Below are 21,875 nucleotides of genomic sequence, written 5' to 3'. Positions count from 1 at the left end.
CCTGTCGCTCGGCGTCCGGGTCTTTAGTTTCTGACGTGGCGTTCGGCTCTCTCCTCTCGCGATAGGATCCAGGAACGATTCTGATTCCTTCGCTTCTCCTATGTCCCCAAAATAAGACTTTTGGGGCGCATGCACCGTCGCTAAAATGGAGTTAAATCTTCACGCTCCTTCACGTCCAATTTCACAGAGTTTGGATGGTGCTATCTACCTTCACCAACGGACGAGGGCACTATACACCGCGGGTAATCTGCGTAGTTTTGAGCAGGTTGTTGGAGCAGGCAAGAAAAATGTACTTTGTTGTATCTTGATGCGCTCCTGGGCCCTGCAGCTTGCTTTCAACTTGCCAAAATGGATTTTTATCGTGGTGGAACACGCAAAATTCTGGCACTGGGTTTCTGTGCCGTATAAATGTTAGGAATTAGGCTGTATACCTTTTTAAACTTCTGAAGATCATCCTCTACACTAAAATTCACTGTATTTTTGCATACCTTGGGTTACTTGCAAGGCACTGTTTCAGCTCTTCGTTCTTCAGCTAAACACACACCTTCATTCCCATTTAGTAGCTGCTGTTTATTCCACACCTACAAAGGTACTTTTCTAAAACAAACAAACGAACGAAACAAAACAAATGGACAAAGTAAGGTAACTATGCTCTTTTACAGATGAAAGAAACAAACTAAAAGCCCTTCAAAAGCTTAGTCTCTGAGGTTAGGCGATTTCCATTCACGCTAATGATGGCTGAGCATAGATGCCAGCTAGTCTGACTGGAAGCCCCTGACTTTTCTCCATGTCCTCAATTCCTCCCGCCTCATAGTCCTCTATGTAAACACCGGATTAGTTTGGTGCTGGTGCAAATAAATAAGTCTTATTTCTTTCTAAATTGTACATGATCCCTGCAAAAAGAGCTTCATGCAATCACTAAAAACATTTAGGGATGAAATGAATCCAATCTTTAAAATAATTTACCTGCTTTAGGACTTTGCTTTCATACTTTAGTTGCGACACGAAAATTCGAATATTTCTTTTCAGAAAAATTAACATTTTATATACACATTTATATAAATGGGAAATGAACAAGATAGTCTGAGGTTTAATATGGGTAGTACTACTTATTATGGAGTTTTCTTAGAGCCATGTAAGTAATTAGAGACCAATATTAAAATTGTTACATTTCCTAATACTTTTTGAGTGCTATTCTATGCTAGATCCATAACTCCTATTTAACTCTACACTGTTGTTGAAATACTGTACAAGTACAAAGAAAAAGGGGTGTTGGGTGGGGAGACTGCAATATTACTACCACACTGATGATTAAAGAAATAATAATCAAATATGAAATTTTTAAATGCTTATGCTTATGGAAAAGCAGGTTGAATTAAAGGAAGATGAAGTGGACATGGAAAATTTTGGAGATGATGAAAGTGCTCTAGAAATCGATGGCACTTGTTTTCAAATCTAATTTTTACCAAACTGTCTTCCTTTTCCTCATACCACTAAATTCAACCTATTGAGCTTGGTTGAGGCTATTGTGTAGGGGTAGGGTTCACAAGGATGGAAGGGAGAAGACTGAGGCGGACAAGAAAAATTTTCCTAAGATAGTTGAATAAGAATTGAAAGCAGGAAAAGGAAAGGGGTTGAAGAAGAGATGTGATGTATATGTGTGTGTTGGTGGGAGGGGACTGTTGCAGATGTAAGTAAAATGACATGTGAGTTTGACAGAGTGATAAGGGGAAGAAACTGGTGGATTAGATAATATCTGTGCTACAGATCACTCATTGGCCTCTAACTCATCCAATAAGAACACGCTGAGAATTTACTATGTGTCAGATACTCTGATGAGAGGTGCTAGGGATACCGATATAGATAATAAAATAACTCTTGGGGCCAGCCCCGTGGCTCAGGTGGTTAGAGCTCCATGCTCCTAACTCCAAAGCCTGCTGGTTCGATTTCCACGTGGGCCGGTGGGCTCTCAACCACTGCCCCTGAGTTCCTGAATGGCTCAGTTGGTTGGAGGGCAGGCTCTCAACCACCAGGTTGCCATTTCAATTCCTCGAGTCCCACAAGGGATGGTGGGCTGCACCCCCTGCAACTAGCAATGGCAACTGGACCTGGAGCTGAGCTGCACCCTCCACAACTAAGACTGAAAGGACAACAACTTGAAGCTGAATGGCACCTTCCACAACTAAGATTGAAGGACAACTTGACTTGGGAAAAAAAAGTCCTGGAAGTATACACCGTTCCCCAATAGTGTCCTGTTCCCCTTCCCCAATAAAATCTTTAAAAAAAATAAATAAATAAAGTAACTCTTGCTCAAGTTTCTCATAAGTCTAAAGGATGAGACTGACATGCACACAGCTATAGCAGCCTGGGCCTGAGTTGAATCCATCAGGGAATTCAGGCATGCCTGGGTCTACTTGGTTAACTAATGGGGATAGTCTGCCTGCTTCACTTGTTTATTGTTCTGTAACAAACCACTCTAAAACTTAGTGCTTTAAAACAAAAACAATTGCTTATGTGCTCATGAAACTGCAATTTGCATTGGGCTCCGCAGGAATAGCTTATCTATGTGGCATCTGCTGGAACCAGACCATCCAAAACGACTTCTTCACTCTTATGTCTCTACCTCAGCTGGGATGGCTGGAACAGCTGAAGGTTAGCTGGGCACCTCCCTCTCCCTGTGGTGCGGCCTCTCGGTGCTCTCCTTGACCAAACTTTAGACCGGTTCCTCCGAGTCCTCTTCTCGACTAGGCCTTCACCTTAGTTGGCTTAGTTGGCTTATTCCATCTTGAGCCTGCATAGCCCAATTTTAGTAAGAATCCTGCGAAGTTAAGCGTATTGGGGTTCTCCAGAGACAGAATAGAATATGTAAGAGAGCGTTATAAAAATTGGTTCACGCAATTATGGAGGCTGAGATACGCCACCATAATTGTTATTGCATATTGCGTAATTATGCTATAATGCGTAATTATCCAAGGGCCCGAGAACCATGGGAGCTGATGGTATAACTCCCAGCCAAGACTGAAAATGGATACCCAGATGGAAAAGAGTGAGAGAAACAATTCACCTTTCCTCTGCCCTTTTGTTCTATTTGGGCCCTCAATCGATTGGATGACGCCTGTCCACACTGGTTAAGTTTCTGGAAAAGAAAACAGGACTCGTCAGTAAGTTTCTTTATTTCAATGGTAAAAACAAAATCCTACAAACTCTAAGGAAATGAAAGTTGTCTAAAAACTCAGACTGGTATTTTAACTTCTTAGCCTTAGCCACAGTAAACACTAGAAGTTTAGAAGTTTTTTGTTTTGTTTTTTTTTTTAGAAGTTTATAGAGTTTTGAGGAAAAAGAATCATGACCAATGTTGTGATCCAAAGTATCCTTTGTGTGAGGGCAAAAGAAAACAATTTTAAAGAAAGATTTAGAAAGTATATCCCTGACTTGGCTTTTCTGGAAAAAAGTAAATAACTTTTTGAGGACATACTCCAGCCAAGCCAAATTATAGTAACATAAAGAACTGAAGAAAATGAAATATAGAGGAAAATATAGAAAAACAGTGGGAAACACTTAAATCTTGTTTACACTTAGATTTAAATAATTAAATTGATGGCATGGTGAAGCTAATTGCAATAGTTAAGATTCTGAAAATTAAAATCAAGTGAATATATTCATACTGGAACAGAGATTTTACAAAGAATTTAGGGTTCCAACTGAAATAGTGTATGTCTGTTTCTAAAACCATTTTTATTATTAGGGATTTTACTGGCTATGCTACCCCACATAGACCTTGGCTTCTCACCCTTTTGTTGCCTCCTCTTTCCTTTTGTCCTTCCCCATCTCTGCTCCTCAGCCCCCCCCCCCATCCCTGGAGTACCCGAATAATCCCAAATTCTTGCCTCTTTTAAGCAAATCTATGAAATGTTCTCTAACTCTCTTTTCACCTAAACTCCAGGTTTAGCTTTTCAGATTCCAAAACCCAAAAGGACCTTCTGAGAACCTTCAAGATCCACCCTTTTTAGAATGAAGATGTGGTTTTAAGTAATAACTTTTTTTTTCTTAAACTGAAATTTTTTACAGTCCTGGAGGCAAGGAAGTCCTCTTGCTGTGATCTCTTTTTTGTGTGCAAGAGGAAAGAGAGAGAGAGAGGGAAGGAGGGAGGAAGGTAAGGAGGGAGAGAGGGAGGGGGGGAGAGAGAGAGAGGGAGGGAGGGAGGGAGGGAGAGAGAGAAAGAGAGAGAGAGCCCTCTGATGTTTAAGGACACTAATCCCATCAGGTCCTCATTCTGATCTCATTTTACCTTAATTACTTCTTTAGAGGCCCCATCTCCAAGTGCATCACTGGTTCCATGGTTTGTGACAATTTTTGTCTTTGTGATTTTGTTTCATACATTTGATGCTGTGTCATTTGATATTTAAAGAAAGCATCATAACTGATGTTCATCTTTTCATTCTGTTCCATGCCTTTTAGCCAAAATCACACTTGGTCTGATATACATTTGCCGTCAGTGCTTTCTTTGCATTTGCCTGTGCAAGTGTATTTGACTTTTACTTTTATCCATTCTAGATCATTTTAAGTGTGCCTTTTGTTAATGACATATAGTTGGATTTTTTCACTTGACTCCAATCTGAGTGTTTTTTATTTACTATACGCTTAATCCATTAATTATTTGGTAAATCTCTAGCCAGTTTATGCTTCTTTGTGTGGATAATTCTCCCACTGCCATTTCTCCTGTTCTTTGGTATGTTGTTCAAGTATTCCTAATTGTTATCTTTTGGCAAGTGATTTGGACGGGAAGTTTTATTTTTTTAACATTGAAGTTACCACTAAATTATTAAATTTGTATTTTTCTAAGTTAAAAAGTATCTCTTGACACTGCCTACATAAGATTAGAAATTTAGCATGCTTTTACATTTTCCTTCTCTTCTAAACACTGTTTCTTAGTTTGAGTTGGAATAATCTGGAATTTAAGGTTATTAAAATTAAGAATTTCATCTTTTCAGTTTTGAGTTTTGTGGATATTCACATTGAGATTCATCAGATTTACCAATTATTTACACATACATTCAAGTTTAAAAGTTTTATTGCTCAAATTGTTTCCTGAATACCTTTCCATTTATTTTAATTGCTTGGGCCTAGGAATACTGAAATAGAAGTATGTCATGGTTTCTGGTTGCCCAGTGCTTTTGAAATGCCCCTCCTAGATTTGGGGAATTCATGTTTTAGGGATCCAGCACAGGCATGTGACCTAGCCTCCGCCAATCATGTCCACCCAAGACATCAAAAGTGAGCAGGGGGAGGAAGCAAGTGTCATCTGTAATCTTGTTTTATGGCTAGGATGTGTCACAGGATTCCGGTGTTTGGGAGCAGCGGAAGCAGCCTCATAGTATGGTTTGGGTATTGTTTCCACTGTCCAGTTTGCAAGACTGATTTTCTGGCCCTCATTCTAATCCTATGCACTACCTCGTATTCTTTAAATGAATGAATATCTTGTCTTTTAGAGAAGGTTTTGTTGATAACTATAAGAATTCTGAATGTTGCAAGTACTTCAAATAAATTAAATACTAGTTTGCTTGGTTTCAAAATTCTTAGGTAATATTTCTATTCCCTTCCAAAAGCTGCATATATATAGTTCTTTTGTTTTTTTCTTTTTTGGTATTTTGTATTGCAGAGAAGAAATCTGATGCCAATATTATTATTTTTTTGTAGGCAACCTATTCCTCTCTCCCCACAGCTATCTTTAGAAAGTTTTCTCTATCTTTGAAATTAAAAACAAAAACAAACAAAAAAACCCTCACTAAGATGTGTCTAAATACGGTTTTGTTAGTTCACAGTTACTTCAGGAACAAAGTGTGTTTAGAAGTTCACAAATGCCCCAAACACAAGGAAAAGCAGAACTAGGTCTCAGAAATGGTAGGGACTGAGGTAGCACCAGGAACTAGTGACTTGCCTTTCATTTGCTCTAATACCTCCCTCCCGTATCTGTTCCTTCTCTTTCTCTACTGGCTGGCTTTCTCTTAGTTTTAGCTTCATGATGCCAGCCATACCCATACTAACCCCGGCCTTAACTCTGAAGAGGTTTCAGTTCCAGCCCTCAATCACCAACAAGAGATTTACTTTCTGACTCTTACTTCAAACTGATTGGGCCAGTCTTTTTTTTTTTTTTAAAGCCAGTCCAACGAGTCTTCAGTCACTGGTCCGTTGTTGATGAGTCTCCCCTAGGCCAAGGGGAAAGACTGGGTATGGGGTTCAGTGACCAGTGAGGCTAAGTGTTTGGATTCCAAAAGGTGGTGTAGGTGGGGCAGGTTAATATTTGGAATAGTTCTAAATAGTTATTTTTCACCAATATTGCTTTATATTCAATGGTCACCTTCATTAGTACGCATTATGAGTATTTTTAATTTAAAAATAGTAACAATCACATAACTTCAAGAAAATAAGTGAATAGTCACAAATATAAAGAATTATACTGAGTATCAGAGGAAAGAAAGTGTATTTAGCACCAAGAACAATATTATACACATAGAACATACAGGTTGAAGGAAGTATCAATGGCCTAACAAAAACCAGAATATAGTTTTATAGACCACATAACAGAGTGAGGGTAATGGCAAGAAAATGACCTGGTGTTTACAGAAGTCAAAGTCCATAGGTTTCAACACTACAAAGCAGTATTTTACAGTCGGTATAATATGAGGGATATATGCTTATTAGAAATTAAAAAATAATTTGTATACTCTATTTCAGCCACCATAACTTTTGAAAAATTATTTGTTTGGTAAATTTTAATGATCTGACTACTCAAATCTCTTGGCAACTTATTTTGCATTTCTGGCACTGTGTTCTTTTTCTATCATAGATACAAAGAAACCCAGTGACAACATAAATTCAGATATAGTGCAACTGGCTCTCATTCTAAGTAACAGATTCGTCCCTTCACCTAACTTTGTGGTAACATGATCTGTATTTTACAGTCAATTTTTTTTGACAGGACTTATGGGACTATTTGATCCTTATGAGTTTATCTTTTACTTCCTTATTTCCCTCTCATTAACATTCCTTTTACTGCCCATGTAACTTGTAAACTTTGTTCTTAAATACCAATTTGATTTGCCATAGTTAATTGGTTGTTCATCTCTCCTACTATTTATTAACAAATTGGGCACATTTTCCTTTCACCTGAAATCAGTCTTCCTTCATTGCAAAGTTCCTTTGTATAGTCTCTTCTTATTGCAAATGCAAATTAGACATTTGCTGAAATTATTGCCTTTACAGTAACTTTTCAAAGGGAACATTAGCTGATCCCTCAGTCATTATCTTTAGAATTACCTGTTCGGGCAGGTCTGGTAAATTTGTCCACTTTTGGGAGTTGAGATGGGCTCTATCAGATTGTGTAGCTGAATTCAAATCTTTTATGCCTAAAGAGAGAGAAGTTTATTTGTTGGTATACATTGTCAGATTAAAGGTTCAGTTGTTCAGAGGACGAACAGCTAGAACTGAAGGCAATCACTCCAAAGCAGCTGCATCACCTGCGAAACTGTTAGAATTGCAACTGCTTGGGCTCCACTCACGATCAGAAACTAGGGGTGTGTGGCCCAGCTATGTCTTCATAAGCACTGCTGATGATTCAAATGCACTTGTTTGAAAACTACTGCCTTCGGAAGTTGTTTGCTCCAGTCCACAGCTGGATAGAGCACTGCCCCCTACTTCTCTTTAACAGACATCACAACTAATCCCCAACACTGAGCTCAGTATGCCATTTGGAAACAATAAACAAAAACTGGGAATATTTGGCCTGCTATCTGTTATGGCAGCACCCTGTGAACTTCTAAAAGTAGAACTGAGATTTGCTCCTTTACTAATTCTCTAACTAGAGCGTCTTACAGAGCAACTTTTTCCTCAACGGGCAATGTAGACTGGCGCTTCTCCCAGCAGGTGCTGCCTACAGAAATTTCTGAGTTTTCTGGCATGTGGAAGGCACCCTTTTTTCATTTCCAGCACTGATAATATTTTTTCTTACTTAAAAAAGGCATTTTTTTCCTTATCTGGAAAGGGCAATTTTTATCCTAATTGGCTACACCCCACCTCGTTCCATAAAAATATTTGGAGTGGTTTATCAAAACTGAAATGCAATTCAGAAAAAAATAGAAAATCACGACTAAGAGGAAAGAAATATGACCTATATGCAAGTAACCCTGTTGTATAAAGCAGACTGAGAAAAATATAAATAGAATAAATTAGTATTATCATTCACAAACTATTTCATTCAGATAAAATTTGACAAAAATTTAAATGTAGATATATTCCAAAGATCAGTAAATTGAGGTGTTTGCGAAGTGGTGCCGTGGAAAGTGTATGGGTTATGGAGTAAAATGCCTTATTTCAAATCATAGCACTTTACTGGCATTTTAGTTAAAAAAAAAATCTGCCTCACTACCTGTGATAAACACGCACGGGTAAGAGGTAGATATTAACTACCTGACGTGATTTCAAGGGCACAAGACAGACGTACTTACTCCTCCTCACCCTTTTCCCAGTGCCACCATACCTAAGTATCTTTTTCCTTCTACAAATGCAGAATGCATGAATTATTAAAAATAAATTTTCATTTATTTGACAAACGTATTTATCATCATCCTCACCCTCTTATCTTTTGAACAAATTCTGGGAAGAGATATTAAATTCCAGTTGTTAATAAATGTGTCACTTTATCTTCCTTCACGAAGCAGGATTTTTCCTGCCATGTGAGGGAAGAGGGCACGTGAACACATACCCCATAACTCTACCCATTAAAAACCAAGTTTTCCAGAACAGGCAGGGGTTTTAGTTTTTTGACTACCCTAATGTTATTACATCTACCTTTGACATTCCATGTGATCTGCATTAGCTGCATGTGGCAAAGTGCTGATTATACTTGCTGGCTGGAATTTTACCATAACAGAGTGATAAAAGGTGTTCATTCCAGACTAGGTAGCAACAGGGAAAGATGAAGGGACAAGATAGTTACATTCTAAGACAGTCTTGGAAGAGATTACTTATACCTAAGAATAATCAGTTAATTTTTCAAGTACAGAATTCTATTAAGATAAAAGAAATAGTCCATGTGGGCCTATTATGTTCAATGCCTAGTCTGTGCAAGGCAGTTTACATTGCTATTAAATGAATGTGTTTTCAAACGGCTCTAATGGAGTAAGAAAAAAAATGAACAAGTGGAAAAATACTAAACATTAGGAAGTGCTAATCACATGTAAGAAAAATAAATTTCAGGAATGATTAAGTGCCATTGCATGGAATGGTTAAATGCCAACAGTCAGTTTCAATTGTTTTTATTACAGTAGGAGGAATTTTACTCTTAATGCATAGAAATTGAAAAAAAAATTATATAAGCTTTTAAGAGGCTCTTCTGACAATTAATACAAATGTGAAATAAGACCCTTCAAACAAATACCAATTTCAGTAACAGTTTACATACAGCAATAATTTATTCTGAAATGTTCATTTAGTTTCTGTTGAGACACAATTCAGGTCTCATTAATAAAAGAGCAGCCATCTCACCTCAAATACCAGAATATACAAGTTACAGCATAGCAAAAATTCTACCTACTTTCAGATAAAATCTAGTTCAGGTAAAATAGTTTCATTCAATGTTTTACAGTTAACACAGATTATTTTTTTGTATTGAGCACAAAAGAGTGTAAATTGTTACACTGTAGCTATCTATATGCACACCATGTGACCACAGAACTGTTTATTGAACCATCAGTTTCATTCATGCAGTAAAGCAAAGCAGGCTGGGTAAACTTGTTCATCGCGAACCATATTACTGTGAATTTCACAGCCACATGATTAATTATGATGTTAGATGGATTCACAAGGACTAAAACAGCATGGTTTTTTGCATAAATACCAATTTCTCCCTGATGTAAGTTTAGTCAGTTTATAACCTAGAATTGATTGATAACAGCAATAAATCATACAATATATCATATCTTCTATCTGTAATGTTCATTATTTTAAGACAAGCAATAATTAAAAGATGATGGGATGGGGTGCTACTTAAATACATGTAAAACATACTGTACAAATATACTTGGCTTTACTATTTTCTTCCTAACTATAAGAGTGCCTCCCAAAATATGACCAGTGAAGACAAAGTATACTATTCAAATATGGCTTCCAGAACAAAACCCCTCTAACAAGAATCAAACCTATGTACAAAACTTTTCAGTCTTTTAAAGTTTCATTTGAAACAAAATTTCTACATAGCAGTTGTAATTAACACATACTTTTCTTCCGTTTCATTATTCCAGCTCTTTTAAACTGATGTCACAAGGTAAGACCCAGAATGGCGCTTAGGACTTTGAGTTCCACTGGATTCTGTGCTGTCAGTTTTTGAATCTCGTTTCTTTGTGTTATTCACTGGCGTAGGGATCTGAGATGGCCGAGCTGAAGTGCTATCTGCGCTGCTTTTCCGAGGGCTTGGGTTGTAATTGAAAGGAGTCACTCTGGCAGCAACAGTCCCACTAGGTGAGCTGTGTTTGCTTGAGCTGCTAGAACCAAATGGGGTACGCTCAGTTATGGAACTCTCATTGGTCTCTGACATGGGGCCAGGATTACTTTGTCCTGGTTTTGCTTCAGTTCCTTTTTGATCTGGGGCGTCGACCTGAATAAAGGAGTTCAGGCGGTTTTCCAAACCCACGGTGCGTACAGGACCACTGCCATTACCCACATTTTGTTTTCCCTGATTATCTTTTGAATCTTTAATGTTTGGATTTCCCTTTTCTGAAACACTGTCAATCACTGGGGGAGTATTTCCTGTGGGAGACCTTCCAGACCTAGGGTTGTTAATAGGACAGTCCTCAATTCTCACCCAAACATCCTCTGTTTTAGAAACAGCAGGTGCCATTTGATAAATTAGAGTCTTTGATTCAGCACCATTTGCAGCACCTGAGGAAGAGGTCTGAGAAGTACTACTTGTGGGAGAAATTTCACTTTCTTTTATTTTTCTCCATGTTCCCTTTGTGGATACTTGGTTTTCTTTAGTTTGTTTGGTTCCTGAAATACAGTTCACATGTTTTTCATCCTCACTTTTAGCTTTTTCACTGGATTCTGATGAAGCAGAAAGAATTGAGGATGAACTTCCAGTTCTTCTCCAAGTGCTCACTCGAGGAAGGGATGATGAATGTTTGCTGTGCTCACGTTTCCAGGTTCCTGACCTATTGATGGGGAGTCTGGAAGGACTTTCAGAATGGGAGCGTGCTATATCATGGCGCTTTGCTGGTCTCCCATCATTATACTCTATGGTGGGACTGAGATTAGGTGGAAGTTTTCGCCATCCACCAGCCAGAACAGACGAAGGTGTCGATAGAGACATATCAGGAAGGGAAGGACTTAAAACTGGAGTCTGTGCCTGGGACCTAGTGGGAGAATCTGGTCTAGAAGATGGAGAAAGAGATTCAAATGAAGCAGATTCCTCCAATTTTCTCCTCAGGGTTGGGCTTGGAGCTTCTTTGATGAAAGTTGACTGGCGTACTAATACGGGTCTCTCTGACCTATCAGATTCACTTCCACTTGATTTAGTTGAAGACATTCTAGAAAGTTCTACCTTTTTATTGGATCCATTGCTATTATTCATCTGATTTAGTCCTTTGGAGGCAGACTCACTTCTTGGGATGCTACTGCCATTCTTGGATAAACCAGTTTGTTTGGTAAGGTTCTGCTGGCTCATCTGTCTGCCTGGAGATGTGTATGACATTTTCCCAGAACCCGATGACTTAGTTGAAGCAGTACTAGGGGATGATGTCCTTGGCAGTTGAGATAATTTGTTAGGAGGGCTTATTCCATTTCTACCAGGAGAAATTGAGTTTCGCCCTGGAGATTGCATAGGTCTACTTAATGGCTGCTGGGCAGGTCTTGAAGGAGTGGAATCTCTAGATCCTGATCTAGAAGGCCCTTTATTTGACCCAACCTGTTGGGATGTCTGCCTGGTAACAGGACTTAATTCTGACTTCACTGATGGCTTGGCTCCTCTAGGAGAAGTGGTGGTTGTCTGACTTTCACTAGGGCTTTTAGAAGCTGGAGTCTTAAGGGGTGGGCCTTTTTTAGAAACTGGACTTGTACTTGAAGAGCTATTTCGAACTCCTGGAATGTGAATCATTGTCCTCCCTCTGGAGATTGAAGGCATGTTTGTTTGAAGGGGCTGTTTCATTTGGGTTGAAATTTCCGAATTAGATCGAACTTTTCCTGTAATCAAACTCTTATAAACTTTTTTCCCTCCTTTGATTCCTTTATTTTCAGATTCTACCTTTTTAGCTTCCAATGTACTTTTCTCCCCAGGTTTCAGAATTCGTGGGCCTTTATTACTTGTAAAGGGTTTTTCCTCTTGATCAGGTGTAAGATGAAAGGGTGATCCCAGAGAGATTCCTGATTTCAGTGAAAGGATGGAATCTGAATCAGATGAAGCTTGTCTAGACAAACATGCAGCAGCAGCAGCTTGATGTAAACTACTTACTATGGAATTTGCACCTTCCTGAATGGCTTTCCAATCAAAATTTTCTGAATCAGGGGATAAACCGTGTTCTGAATCTGGTCTCTGTATATCTTTCAAATCAAGTGTCAAATCTTCTGCTAATATGCCATCCATATTTCTGGAACTATGCTTTTCATTATCACCCTTGAGTCTTGAAGGCTTTTTCTTTTTTGGCATTGCAGAACTTATACATTCCTGCAAGAGGTCATCTTCAGAATCAATACTGAGAGAACTGAGGGAACTGTTTCTTGAGAAACAAACGGGTGTATCTTCAACATGAAATGATTTAGGAGCATAACCTGATGCCTGAGGTTTTGGTTCTGCCCGTGAGTCAGAGGGCTCTGTCTCTTTGATAGGTTCGTTTTCTTTGTTGTTGTTTTCTTGATCAATGTCACTAAGGGAACTTAGAGATGAATTTCGAGAAAAGCAAACTGGAGTATTTTCAATAGCAAAATTCTGTAATTTTTCATCAGTTGCTGCTCCTCTGTCTGGTATGTCTTTGGATGACTGGGGATAAGTGGATTGCTTCTGCAATATGGGTTTTGACTGTCCTCGACTTACTGGATGTTTTGTAACAGCTTGTGTCTTATTAGCTGATTGTTGGCTTGAGGTTAGTTCTACGTGGCTGGTAACTTTACCTTCTGATTCCTTATTTTCTTTCCCCTTTCTTAATTCAGCCTTTTCCCTGGAAAGATCGACATCATCATCATCAAAATCTAGAGAACTCAAAGAGTCATTTCGTGAAAAACAGTATGGAGTTCCTTCAATAGGCGTGTAATGATGAGGTGAATCAAAAGTAAAACTTCCTCTGACTCGATCTTCATTATTTGGTAGCTTATCGTTGAAGTCCTTGGAATTATTTTTCAAGTTCTGTTTCTTTGAATCTTTGTTGTCTGAAAAAGTTCTTTCAGCATTTAAATTGTTTTTTGAATCTGTATTTTTTTTTACACGTGTCCTATAGTCAGGATTTTGGGGCATAGGTTTTACTGGTGAAGTAGGTTTCTTTTTCTTACCATCTAATTGGTTCTTGTTAGTTCCAGATGAAGAAGACATAGATGCTTGTTGGACCTGGTCCATTATCTTTTTCACACGGAAAGGCTTGTGACTTTTCCCTTTGGGCATGGCAGAATTAATGCATTCTGCAAGAATATCACCTTCTTCTGTTTTACTGTCATCCAGTTCAGGTATAGTTATAGATGAGGTTTTTCCTCTTTGAGCCTCATCCGTACTCCTGCCTTCTGTAGGAATGGTATCTCGTTTTTCAAATTCACCTGACTGTGCCCCTGCTCTAACCCCTTCACCAGCAACTAACTCATTAGGAGGGGACTCTATTGTTAGGTCACTTAGAGATGTAGCTGTGGAAAAGTTTATAGGTGTCCCTTCTACACAATACACTCGTGGCATATCATCTCCTGGTGTAAAACTAACATGCTTTTGTGCTTGTATCCTGTTTTGTGATGGCAGAAGTTTGTACACGGGCAGCTGACTTGGCTTCCTTGCTACAGGTGGAGGTAATTTTGTAGCACTCTGGGCTGGCTTTTTGGCTTTGCGTGAAGATTTTGTTGGCATGGCAGAAATAATACATTCTTCTAGAATTTCAATATCATCATCATCTGAATCATCTAATAGGTCTTTTTCAGAATCAGTAGGCTTTTCTACCTCCTTTTCCTGGTTTTCATTTGATTCTTCAGGCTGCTCAGATTCTGTTTCATTCCCATTGTCATTTTCCTGAACTGGAGGCATTATTCGTAATTCCACATCCTTTTGTATAAATGGCTCATCAAGGCTCAGAGCACTCAGGCTAGATGAACAAGAAAATCCATCTGGAGTACTTTCTGTGGCAAAATGTAACAAAGTATCAGCATCTGGAAGAACCTGGACCCTCTGAACTGCAGCGTTTACAGCAGCTTGCTTAGGTCCACTTTCTCTGTTTTCAGTGTTTGGTGCATTATTTTTAGGCACCTCTCGTTTAGCTTGAGCTGTTTGAGGAGGTGGAGGAGGAGGGGTTTTGCTTCTGCTTGGTGGCATGGTTTGTCCGGGGCTATCTGGGAGGTCACTGGGGCTTATAATGCCACTTACCATTCCACTGCATGGTTCACTCTGAACAGAGCTGGCAATTGAACGACTCTCAAAACTGTCAAGTGAACTGACAGATGTACATCTGCTGAACATGAGCGGAGTCTCCTGAACATAGTGCTCTGGTGGACTTTTAGGTGTCTGAGCACCACTTTTTGATGGAGATTTGGCCCCTGAAGAAAGTTCAGCAGCTTTGTGCCGGGTCGGTTCTGAAGCTAAACCAGAAGCCTGGAGTCTGCTGGGTTTGGTTCTGATGTGCTGTGACACTGTTGGGACTTCACTCACAGAATCTTCAGTGGATCTAGTTCCACTGTTTTCTTTAATTTCTGCTATTTGTAGCGTATTAGCAGAATCTGCTTCCTGTGTCGTCTGATCACATCCTATTTCATCTTCAGCTGACGACAAAGATGATAGTGAACTACACCTTGAAAAACATATCGGCGTGTCTTCCACACAGTAAGTCTGCATTGTTTCCTGGTTGATAGAGGGAACTTTGCAAGAGCTGGCTTTTTGAGTCTGACCACTTCTGCTGTGTGCTGAACTTGGGTGGAGCTGATTCTGCCTCTTGGCGTTAGATGAAGGTGTGGATGTATTCTCACTGCTTGAAGAGACGTGTTCAGTTTTAGTGCTTTGTCCGGATGAGCTCTTCGAGAATGAAAAGGATGGTTTCTGTGAGGAAGGAATGTCTGTGGCATATTTTAAACTGTAATCAATGGGCTGATCCACATGATGTTTTTCTTCATTATATTTTATGCTGTAGTTTGTCGGCCTCTCTTCCTCCTGCTGCTCTTCCTCAGAGTAACGCTCACTATAGTTGGTTGGCTTATCATCTTCATAGTCATCTTCCTGACACAAGGACTGGTTTACATTTTGATTAATTCCATGATTAGAACTTACTCGATTTGTTTCGGCACCATTGGCTCCTCTTGACCTATATGGGGAAACACATTCTTGCTGTGCAAAATGTGGCTGGAACTTGAGGTGTTTATCGTCAGTGCTCTCAGTATACCCGGGGTAAGTTGTGCTTTGACTCCTGGATTGCCTTTGCTCACTCTGTTTCATTTCATCTTCTATTATATGTTTGGGTCTTGCCCATCTTTCATTCTGTGAAGGACTTTGCCTTCCAGAGTTCAATTGCTCATCTGAATATTTAAGACTATAATTTATAGGCGTATCTAGTTCTCCATCATTATCATCCATATGATTTGCACTGTGTATTTTATGGGCTAGGTCAGCTGGATATTGACCATAGCTGCAAAATTTACTTTCATCATCTTCAGAATAGGATTCAATTGAAGGTTTCATTTGACCTCTTTTACCGTAACCGTCACTACTACTGACACTATTTAAACTATCATTTGAAGATCTCTTATATTCCAATTTGGCATAAGGCAGAGGACATGTCCTGTTTGAATTCTCTGACTTAGTGAAGCTGTAAGTGTTTGCGTGTGTGTGGGCAGTGGAGCTTCGTCGTAGTGCATTCCTCTCATCTGCCCCACAGTGTAACTCGGCAGCAGACCCAGAACTTCTGTCCTCCTGGGAGGTGTGAATGGCTGACACTTCTTCCATGACCTTAGCAATCTGGGCTGCAGTGGTGGATATCTGCAAGCCTCGCTTTGAAGAGGGTCCTGGATTTTCTGTGGCTGGGTGGTAGGTGCCTAGGCTCATTCCTCGCTCTCTCTCTAAACTTCTGTCTTTTTCAGAACGAGAACTATCTAAACTCCCCCTTGATGAAGAGGAGCTGGGCAACACTGTAGTATTTAAATATGGTGAAAGGACAGTCATGTTTCCAGTATTAAAATTGTCTGACCTGTTATCATCATGTCGATTGGTATCAAAAACATAGTCACTGTAGAGATTTTGTTTGTGCCTTTGCTTACTACGATGAGATGCCTTGGGACTTAAATTGTCAATATTGTCAAAAGTTTCTGATAAATGCTGAGCATCTAATTCTGCTTCTAGGGCTTTCTGTTTCCTGACATGAAGAGATGGCAAACTTGAACCAGGAGACATAATATTGGCATCCTTATACTTTGCAGGTCTATTTGCCATGAGATTCCGTAAAGCTGCAGCACTTCCCATAGCAATCATTTTGTGCTTTGAATGAATGAGGTTCTTGAGCATGCTGACTGCTCCCATGTCCCATAATGCCTCCTGGTCTTTCGGGTTTCTTGCTGAGAGATTCCACAAGGTTCCGCAAGCATTACTGACTATTGTCAAACTGTGAGATTTTAAGTGTTGTAGTAAAGTTTGCAAGCAATTGTTCTCTCTCAAGATTTGCCTGAAATATAAATAACATCACAAAATTAAGGTCAAAATATGCTTCTAGTAACAACAAATAAAAGGATAGAAAACAATTTTAAATCTAAAGATAACTACTAAAACTTACTAACAAAAGGCATAATAAAATTGTACCCAATTATACTATACATTCCAAGCATTCTATATCTCCATTTGTTCTTCATTAATGTTTATTATTTTAAAGTACTCATCTGCCAGACTAGAAGTGCAAGTGTTAATTTTTATCCATTCTGCATTTCCTATTCTGACATGATAGCTTTTTACATTTTTGTTGAGCAGATACAGTTACTTTATTTACATGGTGACAGCTTCCCAATTTAAGGACTATAAATGTATCATGAAACCTTATGCAGAACAGGGACTTTGTGGTAATTTAATCAATCGCTAGATCTTTACATAGTCAAAGAGCACTGTAAGTGCCTAGATCAGCACACTGACTTAGAGTAATCTCTGTATCTCTGGCTTGATTTTGTGATACTGCCAAGTGCTCTCTGACAAATACTGTGTGTCATCGTTATTTCTAAAAACAAAGCAAAAGGAAGGTTTTCAGAGCATTTAAAGGTAATTATGAAGACAAAGGTTGAGAATCAGGGTACTGAACTCTGGAACTTGAAAAGCTATAGCTGTTTAATGCAGGGAAGGCTGAAGTTTAATGACAAATACTCAACTTCAGTGGGTTTTAAAACTGATTTGCCAGGGTGTACAGAAAGCTTTAACATGGTTCTCTCTCAGCGGTCGCATAGACACCCGAGTGCTTACAAAGTTTAAGAAGTCTTCTTTGCATAGCAGAAAGGCTACAGGCTTGTAGTTTGTGCATCAAAAACTTAAAAGATATTTACATTCTTTACAAGTTCTTTTACTAAAAGTACCACCTTGTCCTTTTGAAAAGGAGAGAGGAATAAGACTGAACAAAATGAATATGCTATGGAAGATATCCACATTTTTGTTGACATAATACGGAGACCAAGTTCAGAAATGTGTGCCCCGTATCTGAAATGTGTGCTCCCTTAGGTTTCACAGCTCTAGTAGATTGGACGAATGGCTGTTGGCTTGATAATAATATTGATGTTAAGACACCACTAGAAAAATGTAAACCACTGTACTCTCTGGATCATACCCACAGGTTTTATTTTTGTTTTCATGACTTCAATTTTTTCCTCTACACATGAGTTATACCTCTCACCTATCATTTGTTTATTTCTGGACATCTTTATGATACTATGAACTTTTACTAAAATAATACACTAATAAGTGAATTAGGCATGAACAGTTATCTTTTCACCACAATAAATAAAATTTGGCTTAGAACTTGAAGAATTACACAAAACACTGCTTACAAATGGGTCTTTCTGAGGGAATGAATTCTATACTAATTCATTTATAAGCAACATAAAACTCTGTATTTACCTGTGGTCCTCATTTGTAGCTATCAAGCTGGACACATTTCGTAATATCCCACCTCCACTTTCAATAATGGCTAAAGTATTTGTCTGGCTCCGGTAAGTGAGAGTGCCAACCAAAAATGCAAGTGCACCATCTACTGCACATATATCAGCTTTATTCTCAGTGCAATGTGCTGACAAATTCCATAAGGCACTCAATACGCTTTTGAGGGTTGATTCCTATTAAGAAACAAATGATTCCTATTAAGAAACAACTCTACTTAGAGTTGGAATTTGTGTTTTATAACCTCCATGTTTACTTCTATGGAACACGTTACTTTATTTTTTTTAAAATCTCACCTGCTGTTCACCCCTCATTGGTAAAGTATTAGGAATTCCCCATTTAGAAAAACTTTCATAAAATTCCAAATGGAACGTAAGTCAGTGATATCACCATAAACAAACAGGACATAGAATTAAACCAGTGACCTTTATGAAAATTATTCTAAGTGTTTAGATGGTTCACATATATCTTACAAGAGCATATGTTAGAATATAAAACAGAACTGACGTGCATTATGAAAAGCTAACATTTTAAGGATAATAGAAACTACAAAAAAACCTCTATATGTTGATATGGAAAGATAGATCTAAGAAATGCTATTAAATGAAAAGAGCAAGTTGCAGAGCAGTATGTAGAATATTCTGTTTGTATAAAAAACACGTATGTATTTATATGTAGTTGATTTCAAAGTAACAATATAACTTATTAAAACAAAAGCATAGTGGAAAAACTCCAATTCTTAAAACTCCCAAAGAAACAAAGTAATTACAAAAACTAGACCTTGCTGGAAACTGTCAAATTGTTAATTGCCACAAGAATACTCTGCATATACAATTGATATTTGGTCAAAACCAGCCATGATCCTGATGCCCGTCTTTCCTCTTACTACAAACAATCAAGGAATAAACATCCATTAGAAATCTACTCTATGCCAATCACAATTAGAGGTACTCCAGAGGATACAAACACAACAAACTGATACCTGCTTTGAAGGTGCTATCAATTTTCTTGGGGGTTGGGGAGATGCAAAACCATACATGAAACAAAGTACTCTAAAGGAAAGATTGTTGCCACCTAAAATTAATCAAATTCTGATTTGACTAATCAGTTCTGATTCTCCTGGTCATTAGTAGTAAAGGATGTTGAGAAGGAAAAGATGATGAATTAAAACGACAAAGAGAATGACTGTTGCATTGAATGAAGAACAAGAGGGAACAGATAAATTCTAATACTGCCAACCAGAAGCAGGCCCAAACCAGAATTGGGTATTACAGATTTCTGGTTGGCTAGTTTTTCCAAGATTGGACTTGCATTAAAAATTTACATATGAATTTAGGGAGAAATGATCTTTAAAATATCACTTCTCTTTTATAAGAATAGGGTATGTCTTTCCAGTTATTATGGTCTTCTTTTACCTTCCCCAGTAGGATGTGGTTTTTTTAATCTAGCTTTCTTGGTTTGTAACAATTAGTCTGTATGTAAATCTCTGAGGTCCGTGAGAGATAATAAAATCATGAACGATTCAACAGCAGTACAAGTTCCCATAATACATACAAACACATTAGAGTTTTCTGACAATATACATGTTTGATTAGATTAGGAGTCTTAAAGTGTGCACAGTACTAATTGTTTTGGTCTAATTTTATTGAGGTAGAACTGGAGAGTAACAAACTGCACATATTTCAAGTATGCAATTTGATCCCTTTTGATGTGTACACTCATGAAACTATCATCACTCCAATCAAGATAACAAACATTTATTTCATCCTCCCAAATTTCCTAGTGTCCCTTATAATCCATTCCTAACCCCAGGCAACTAGTGATGTGTTTTCTGTCAGTATAGATTATTGCATGTATCAATAGTTCACTCTTTTTATAGCCCAACAGTATTCCAGTGTGATGTTCCACAATTTGTTTGCCCGTTTCCCTGTTGATGAACACGAGAGCCATTTCTCGTTTTCAGTGATCACAAATATTGTTGTGAACATCTGTGTGCAAGTCTTTGTGGGGACATAGATTTTTGTTCCTCTCAGGTAAATACTTAGGAGTAAACTGGCTGGGTAGTAAGGTAGGTAGGTGTAGATTTAACTTCAAAACACTGACAAATGTTCTCCAAAGTGGTTACACCATTTTCCATCCCCACCAGCAGAGCATGAGAATTCCAGCTGCTCAACATCTTTGACTACACTTAGTCTTTTAAATTTTAACAAATACGTGTAATGGTATCGCACTGCAGATTTAATTTGTATTTCCCTGATAACTAATGTTGTTGAGTATCTTTTCAAATGCTTATTGGCCATTCAACTATCTTCTTTTCTGTAGCGTCAGTATAGTGTTCTTCCAATTCAGTAGCATTTTAAAGGCATCTTTATGCAGACCCTAAATGTATTTGAATATTATCTTTATAACCAAATGTTATTTGGTTAAATACATTCCCTATTTCTAATAATTTTTCAGTTGATTTTCTTGCGTTTTCCAGATGATTCTTAACTGGGGGTGATTCTGTCCCTCTTGCCTCCTGGGGGATATTTGATATCTGGTGACATTTCTGACTATCACGACTGAGGGGAGGGTGTATTGACATTTAATGGACAATGGCTACACCTCCTACAAGGCACAGGTTACCACCCCAAACAAGGAATTATCTGGCACGATGTCAACAGTGCTGAGTCTGAGGAAACCTGAACTCCCACTAGGCCAACACCCAATCTCCTCTATCTTTATACTTCAGGAGTTTGGAGAAGTCTAGACTAAGGATTGGTGAGAGAAACAGGTCAGAAATTAGGGAACCTCAAGGGTGGAAGAAGGCAACAAAAAAGTATCCAAAAATAAAATCCGTATTACAGTATTAAATGTTTTCAAAGGTACCTTTTTAACTTCCAAAGCACATTCCATCAATGCTTTCACACTTCCAACTTCGCGCAATGTCTTTTTACTATTCACATCTGCTCGCCAAGACAAATTCCTCAGAACACTTGCAATAACCTGTAAATGAATCAATTTTTAAAATAATTTGTATATAAAATGGCTTATAATAGTTGCTTTTTTGTTTTTAATGCTAAAGGTAACAGTAGAAAGCTATTAATAAAGAAATTCCTCCTAAATGCTAATATGGTGCCAAAAGATATTCCTACAATGTAATTATTTTCCTTTATTCTGGTGTTAAAGTAACCATAATTTAAACATGAGATACTAAATACTGAGCCAGAGCTTAAATTAATTTAAATCAGGATAGGAACCTGCTGACATCCTAGAAAAACATCTGAAATTCTAAGGAGTACCTGCTGTAAGTCCTCACTTTCAGATTTTAGTTGGGCCACCAGTGCTCTCATGCAGCCTTTCATAGAGCATAGTGTAGCCTGTAAAATCAGACATGGAAAAGAGGGTCAAGAACAAGGTAACCCGAAGTTGTGCTTTATTTTTGACTACTAAACTTCAAATTCGGTTTTTATTGTCTCATTTTAATTACAGCTAATAATTCACCCATAAAAGATTTAGAATCAGATTACATAAATGAAAGACAAATACCCTCCAA

The 21,875-nt window shown here is 38.2% G+C and overlaps 1 protein-coding gene across 13 annotated transcripts in view; it reads right to left on the bottom strand.

The window, feature by feature from the left end:
• Positions 1–28: 28 nt before the first annotated feature.
• APC (APC regulator of WNT signaling pathway) overlaps positions 29–21,875 on the bottom strand; it is a 133,002-nt gene continuing 111,155 nt past the window's right edge. For 10 of the 13 annotated variants that reach the window (XM_033110281.1, XM_033110271.1, XM_033110280.1 and 7 more), the window contains 4 exons: positions 21,622–21,699; positions 21,209–21,325; positions 18,302–18,516; positions 6,472–16,874 (listed from right to left, as the gene is read on the bottom strand). In XM_033110281.1, coding sequence (XP_032966172.1) covers positions 10,304–16,874; positions 18,302–18,516; positions 21,209–21,325; positions 21,622–21,699 — 6,981 coding nt within the window. In that variant the 3' untranslated portion in view covers positions 6,472–10,303. Of the gene's footprint in view, positions 598–3,064; positions 3,137–6,471; positions 16,875–18,301; positions 18,517–21,208; positions 21,326–21,621; positions 21,700–21,875 lie in introns of those variants that run through there. The other 3 variants (XM_033110278.1, XM_033110273.1, XR_004423510.1) reach the window with 2 other exon arrangements.

The sequence above is a fragment of the Rhinolophus ferrumequinum genome, chromosome 7 (assembly GCF_004115265.2).
Source record: "Rhinolophus ferrumequinum isolate MPI-CBG mRhiFer1 chromosome 7, mRhiFer1_v1.p, whole genome shotgun sequence".
NCBI lineage: Eukaryota > Metazoa > Chordata > Mammalia > Chiroptera > Rhinolophidae > Rhinolophus > Rhinolophus ferrumequinum.
The sequence above is the reverse complement of the archived record's forward strand: the minus strand, read 5'-3'. Positions and strand labels throughout refer to the sequence as shown.